The 7719-nt window shown below is 34.4% G+C and overlaps 1 protein-coding gene across 4 annotated transcripts in view; it reads right to left on the bottom strand.

Moving 5' to 3' along the window:
• Positions 1 to 160: 160 nt before the first annotated feature.
• LOC145623878 (phosphoglycerate kinase, cytosolic-like) overlaps positions 161 to 7719 on the bottom strand; it is a 44909-nt gene continuing 37350 nt past the window's right edge. For 3 of the 4 annotated variants that reach the window (XM_081676772.1, XM_081676775.1, XM_081676773.1), the window contains 3 exons: positions 3430 to 3514; positions 1066 to 1164; positions 161 to 718 (listed from right to left, as the gene is read on the bottom strand). In XM_081676772.1, the coding sequence (XP_081532898.1) occupies positions 461 to 718; positions 1066 to 1164; positions 3430 to 3514 (442 nt within the window). In that variant the 3' untranslated portion in view covers positions 161 to 460. The remainder of the gene's footprint in view (positions 719 to 1065; positions 1165 to 3429; positions 3515 to 7719) is intronic. The other variant, XM_081676774.1, reaches the window with a different exon arrangement.

Raw genomic sequence — 7719 nt, 5'->3', positions numbered from 1 at the left:
GGAGTACTAGACTTTGCAATTTTCGAGGCATTTTACTGCAAAGTATGTGACATTGTACTGCAAAAGTGGTTGGCAAAAACCAATTTTTTTTTTTTTTTTATTTCTTTCTATTGGAGTCACGTGACATTTTTTTTTTGTTTTTACAATTCTATTTTCCTTTTTTTTTTACATCTATCTTTATTTATAGATTGGTCCTTTGCTAGAGATATTAAAGTCTTTAGTTGCTAGAGGCTGAGACATTCACCTCCCTGCATATATTTTTAATTGAAACATTTCTTCTAGATACATATGCCGATGCAAAACTTTGAGCAACAACATCTTTTATTATTAATTAGTAAAACTTATAATAATTAAAATTTAGTACATTTCCGCCAAAAAAATAAAAAAAAAAAAAAAAAAAAAAAAAGTACATCACCAGTAATTGATACTTGGTAGTTATTCGAATGTCAAAATAATATTATTAGGTGTCATATAATTGCCTTTCTACATCACCGGCTATCTTTTTACACAACATCAATCTATACATGGGAGCCCCGCGAGCAAGGACATGTCGTTCCCAATCAGACCGAACTCCAAATGGATTTTCTGTAAGCCATCCTCCTGGGCCTGCTATCATACTCTTATCATCATAGGCAATGGCAAGTGTATTCTTTCCTTCATCTAAGAATTGCTTGCACATTCTCATCGCAACTTCTTCAATATCTGACTGAAGAAACACCTACAATACGACAGAATTGGGGGAAGCTTATACATGTCAGCTTGAAGGTCAAAAATATAGCAGCAGACTAAAGATTGAATTTACAGAAGCAGCAAAGATATATGTAGTCCAAATACGGAATATGTGAATCGTAAACAATTTAACAGCTTACAGATGTCCACCCCCCTTCCCCCTCACCTGGTCAAGCCCTCCAACATAAACATAGTGATTCAAAACAATAAGATACTCAGTCAAAAAGTAGCCGTGCCAGTTGTACAGCAAGTAGGCAATATATAGGGGGTGCCCAGGAAATAAAATTTTGATAAAGAAAAGGAATTGGTAAAGATAGTACTGTAAGATTATTCTACCTTCCCACCGGGAGCAAGCTCATCGGCTATGGCTTCAACTAGCGACCTCTTCACCATCCTCCATCTATGCTCAGGTTCATTGAAATCAGGGTTAGGACACTGTAATATAACAAAACAGTTAGCTGGAATGCTGGATATATAATCTTTTCGAAGATAGCACAATGAAACTTGATGTGACAAACTAGCAAGCAGTCATGTCTAAGAGAGCAAGAGCAAAGTGCACCATGTGAAAGGCATTAGCTACGAGAAAATCAGCTCTATTAAAATTATATATTAACACATAAAACAAAACTAGTACTGACACAGTCTAGGAAAAATATGCTTGGGTTCCAAATGAAAATTTGAATACTTACAGATGCAACGAACAGGTAATTCAGCTTAGGATTCTATTGAGGCTGATGCGTGTTAAGTCGCATCAGAGAAATGATGCATTTGATTTAGTTTTAGTTAGTTCATAGTAACAGAATTCAACATATTTGGGTCGACCATCAATTAATTATATATGAAAAAAAATCAATCACATACTCGTTCTAGACATTAAGTTTTGGATAAATTTTGATCAAATCAAGCCAATTTCAGTTTTGTACAAGATTGGGTTTCTGGGTTCAGGTCGAGTTCAGATCTCATGCAGATATCTTAAACTAGTTATCTGTATGGGTAAGTTGGGTCAAGTTTACTAACTTTATTTATAATATACAGATCACCAATATTGTATTTGATTGTCGTTCACCCAGATTGAAACTATTTTTTAAGTACCCACTCTTATCCAACATAGTTGCACTGAAAGAATGCTAAATACAATGAGTTAGACAGAAGTGTGCTAATTAATACAGAAATTTGTTAATTGACAAGCATACAAGCGAGCACAGATGTCACAACACATAATATCTCAATTCTGTAGGATTTTAACAGAAAAGTGGTGCACTAACTAATTTTAAGCACCAGTTTTGACAGGTTAGATAGCTCCCGTGAAGAGGCACTTTCGCCACGCCTTGGTATTCTGGATAGAGCAGATTGCATGGGAGTTTATAGTCTACTGCTAATAGCAAATACATATTACATGAGAAGAGGATAAGGGGAATTATATAAATATAACTGGAGTTTTATATAGCATTACTAGCTAAAGCCCAAGTTACTAAACATATTAATGGATACCTAGTGGCAATGATGCACGGGTACGCCAGACTTGAGCCGTCTCCCGTACCGGGGACGTATCGGGGACGGGTACGGTACGGGTACGGCCCAGATACGTCCCCATGGCGTCCCCTTGATTTTGGGTACGGGAATGCTTTTTGGATACGGGTAGGAGCAGATCTGGGGACGTTTTGCCAAGATTTTGCCGTACCCAACCCAAAAATCAAAGCCAACCCATTTTAAAAAACCATCTTTTACTTGCCTAATTCGATTAGTCTGGAAATAAAACCCTAAAATTGAAGAAGGCCGTTAATGATTCGTTGGAGGAGTAACCACCAGCGACACCTACAGCCGACACTAGCGACCGGAGGCCAGCAACGAAGTTTTGTTCTCACTCTTCCTAGCTCCTCTTTCACTTTTTTTTCCCTTTTCTTTTCTTCATGTTAAATCTGATTGAAGTTTTTTTTTTTGAACAATTAAGTTTTGGTTTTTTTTTTTTTTTCCCTTCTTTTTAGTTTATGGTTTTTCTTTTTTATTTCAATTCGTGGTAGCCACAGCCCACAGGTTAGTACTTAGTAGGTGATTTTGTTTTCTATTTTTTCTTTTTTAATCTTGAATCCTAGCTCTTATTTTATTTGGAGATTGCGACCTAAGCCAGATTTGAAAAACAGTTTGATCGTTGAAGCTTGAATCGACCTCTCATATTTGTGTTGTTTAAGACATTGAATTAAGTACTATGTAGTTTCTCTTTTAATGTGTGTTGTATGATTTTTTTGAAATAATTTAATGATTTATAGTTTTTTTTTTTTTTTTTTTTTTTATGCCGTATTCATGCCGTACCCGTTTTTTGAAATTATGATTTTGCCGTATTCCGCCCCTGTACCCGTACCCGTTTTTGTACCCGTATCCGTATCAGTGCAACCTAGCCTAGTGGAGCTACAATGATTACCGCATACACTAAGACTTTGAGTGCTAATGCTTGAGTGCAAAACCTACAAAGACAATAACACAATCTAGACAAAGGAAAATGAAGCTAAAAATTGCTCAGAATGCAGGTATGGAAGATTTACATTTGCATATACAAAATAAGAAAAATCTGTTCTAAAGGCTGAAAGTATATGACAGCTCTAGAAACACTATCAGTCACAGTTTCTGACAGTGGGGTATACGTACACCTTATATCAATATACAAAAATTATACGGAGTAACAATAATTTTATATTTACTTACTTGAATTGAAACAAGAATGAGTCGTCCTGGATAACAGGAGACAATGGTCCGAAACGTTGATGTAGCATTTGTTCCTATGAAGTGTCTTATCACAGATAAAACCAAAACCAAAACCAAGTTAGTTTAAAAATTGGTCTTTAAATATCTTACAGGACTGAACAATGTTAATAAAGCCACTGAAGAGAGAATTGGCATATCATGCACGTGTTATAGACAGAAGTCGCTGTTTCAGTCGAGTGTAATTGTGCTGTTTCCTATCCATAAGACGGATTATAATCGTACTCAAGGCTTGAACATCTATTCTCACTTCAGTTCTATGCTTATGCAATTCAAGACAAACCGTAATACAGATCTCATAAAAACTGCAGACTAATACAAGGGTGCTAGATTTACGAAATCACGGCCTAAGTGTATATATATGTGTGCAAATGTCTTATCAGATAGATTAGACAAATAAACAGGGTCTCAAATATTTTTTGACTATTAAATAAGTAGATGAGCTGAAAAGTTCTAGCATTTCTTTTGCATTGGTAACCAGAGCCTCCTTGATGCCTTTAACTTTTCTTTTTTGATTTATTTTTTCAGTTTTTGGACAAAAATTAATTAGAACAGTCCTAACTATAGAAAACTTTCTTTAAACAGTGCAACATTTTGATTGTCTAAGGCTAGTCCTAACAACGGGGAATACATTCCTAAAATGGTCCTTGAGTCCCTTTAACAAATATGTTTTGTTTTTTTTTTTTTTTTTTTTTTTGTTTTGTTTTGTGTATTTTTTTTTCAAAGGAATGCTAGGAGAAAGAGCAACATTGATTGTAAAGTGATCCCAGGTGAGAGTAAGGCAACCCAACATAGACATTTGATGCTTAATTTTTGAGGTAGAAGATGTATAAGGTAGAGAAGACCACAAAGTAAGATTAAGTAGTGGCAACTAGAGGTGAAGCAAAAAAAATATTGTAGATAATATGTCCACTACAATTATGAGGTCATTTAATATGGATACATATATGTATTCAATAGGGAATAAATTGGATAGAGATAAGTGTACTACCGGATACGGACACATTGGTGAAACACAGAAGAGTGACAAGTGAAAAAGATCAAAACACAGAAGAGTGACAAGTGAAAAAGATCAAACACGTGTTCTATAATATATGTTACAAGAGTTGTTAGAGGAATGAGAACAAGTAGTATAAACAGGATAAAGAAGCTAAAACAGAACGATAGATGGTCATATGACATGTAAAAGCAAAGGTGAAACAAGATCTTTATGCAAGCCTGGATTTGAAAAAATGGCATTAATAGACTTGCTCATCTGAGAGTAAGAAGAAACGAGATTATTTTTGAAAGATAAGAGTGTGAAGAGATTAAGGATAACTGGAGGCCCTACTTTGATATAGATGGGAATGAAGAAAGGCCCGATGTCATCCCTATTGAGGTTTCGAAAGGTCAAGTTAAACGATTGGCGACAATGTTGGGGAAGTTTAAAATGCCATTGGAAAGGTATTTTACTTACGATTGGCGACATTGTAAGAATAATAGTATGAAACTCAGGGAGAAATTTATTGAACAAATGCTAAGATGTTGAAGATCTCGGGAATAGGAAGATCAAATATTAGGATAAGAAGGATTTACTTATGGTTTTCTTTGACGTACACAATGCTTATGATAAGGTACAAATGAAAATACTTTGGTGGGATTTAACAGAGAGCTCATATTGTGGAAATTAATGATACATAGTATTAATAACGACATATATGAGGGAGCTAACAAGCCTGGTAGCCATGTGAAGAAGAAGAGTACCTTATCACGATTAGAATAAATCAAGGTTTTATGCTTTGTCCTTTTATTTTTACCAATTAAGACATTCGAACTCAAGTTAAGTTCAAAACAATATACCATGGTGCATGATATTTGCAGGTGTTAATTGATTAGACGAAAGAAGGGATGGAAGTAATTTGAAATAGTAGAGACTAGGGCCGTCTTAATCAATTTGGGGGCCCTGTGCTACCAAAAATTTGGGCCCTTAAAATTTTACTAAGTATTTCGTATTGATTACTAAGTACTTTGTATATGATAATATATTATGCAAAACTTACTATTTATCAGATTTAATTATATGAAAAAAAAAAATCTATCTTTGTAACAAAATTTGAGCAACATTATTTGTTTTACTTAGTACATAGTTTTATACTATTGTATAAGCTAAACCTTCACAATTAAAAGACATCCACACTTAAGCTCAAATTTACGCTTAAATATTTTTCAACAGTAAAATAAAGTAAAATAAATTAAAAATTAATTTATTATGTGGTATGTTTAGCACAATTCAACAATTTAATAGCTTTAGAAATAAATTAATATGGTACAAATAAAGCTAGCAAAAATCATATTGGAAATAGGATTAACCTGATTGAAATTTGGGAGGCTTGCCTAATGTATGACTTTAGAATTTTAACCTTCATCCATTTGATGAATTTTGCAATTTACCCGATTCCCCTATCGATCCATCCTTAATGCTCAATTGTATCAATCCATCCTTAATGCTCATTTGTTAAAGAGTACTAATCCATACTTTGCTAGATACGTTACTCTGATAGTCTGATTATACTAATAATGAAATTTTTTTGAGTTATTGAGAGGTAGAAAGGAAGATTTGTTAATTATAAATAAGAAAAACACTAATGAAATTCATGGATGGAGTTTGAATTTGAGAATCAGAAAAAATATAACGAGTAACTAATGATTTATTTATTTTTATTTATTTTTAATTTTTTTTTTTTTTTGTAAAAATCAACCAAATAATTAAAGGTAAATTGCTGAAAATTGAAACCATACAGCGAGAAAGATAGAGTTGGAGACTTGGGAAGTGGGATTTTCACTGATAAAACAACTAGATTTGCGTGATTTCAGTATGCAGTTGTAAAGAAGAAAGTAAAAAAAAAAAAAAAAAGTAAAAAGTAAATTCTTGATAAAAGTAGAGCTGGTTGCACACCCTCTTCAGCGGGTCAATCCTTTAAATATTATATCCAATTTCATTTTTTTTTTTTTTTTTTTGACAGAAATTTGCATAATATTTCATTTTTATTCCCACTAATCTAATTCTAAAGGAAATTTGCATAATATTTCCTAACTGCTATTTCGTCAAAAATGATCCTAAGAAGTTAGATTTGAGTGGGAGCAATGGCTGCAGACGAAGGAAAGGTAAGACTCGAAAAATTCGATGGTGCGGATTTTGGGTTTTGGAAGATGCAGATTGAAGATTATTTATACCAGAAAAAAGCTTTATGAACCTCTCTCGGGAAAAAAAACCAGAGGGTATGAAAGATGAAGATTGGAATCTTCTAGACAGACAAGCCCTTGGAGTTATTCGGTTAACGTTATCATGCAATGTTTTTAATATAGCAAAGGAAACGACCACGACAGGTCTAATGAAAGCTCCCTCTAGTATGTATGAGAAGCCATCGGCTTCTAATAAAGTTCATTTAATGAGGCGGTTATTCAATTTGCGGATGACAGACGACCAGTAGCCCAACATCTTAATGAACTCAATTCAATCACAATCCAATTGGGTTCAGTCAAAATTGATTTTGAAGATGAAGTTAGAGCATTGATACTTTTGTCTTCATTACCAGATAACTGGAATGCTACGTCACAGCTGTGAGTAGCTTGTATTTGACGATGTTCGTGGCCTGGTTCTCAGCGAAGAGATTCGACGGAGAGTCGGGAGAATCATCAACCTCTTCAGTTTTACATACAGAGTCAAGAGGAAGAAATTCAACCAAAAGAAACGAACGTGGAAGATCAAGCTATTGAGGTAAATCCAGAGATAGGAGATCAAAATCAAGGACTCCCAATAATTCCCAAAACTTGAAGTTTATTGAGTGTTGGAATTGTGCAAAGACAGGGTATTATAAAAATCAGTGCAGGAATGCACCGAAAAACCAATAAGTAAAGGCAGAGGCAAATGTTACTTCTACCGTAAAAGAAGATGATGCATTGATATGCTCTTTAGAGAGCAAAGAAGAATCTAAGGTGTTAGATTCTGGAGCATCATTCCACGCTATGAGAAGTATGTCCCTGGAAACCTTGGAAAAGTATACCTTGGCAATGATCAACCTTGTGATATAGTTGGTAAAGGTGTAGTGAAGATTAAGTTAAATGGGTCAGTTTGGGAGCTGAATGTAAGGCATATTCCAGACCCAAGAAAGAAATTGATTTCAGTTGGCCAGTTGACCACCGAAGGCTACACTACAAACTTCCAAGATGACAATTGGAAGATTTCAAAGGGAG

The sequence above is a fragment of the Chenopodium album genome, chromosome 3 (assembly GCF_948465745.1).
Source record: "Chenopodium album chromosome 3, dcCheAlbu1.1, whole genome shotgun sequence".
Taxonomy (NCBI): domain Eukaryota; kingdom Viridiplantae; phylum Streptophyta; class Magnoliopsida; order Caryophyllales; family Amaranthaceae; genus Chenopodium; species Chenopodium album.
This window is presented reverse-complemented; position numbering and strand designations above follow the sequence as displayed.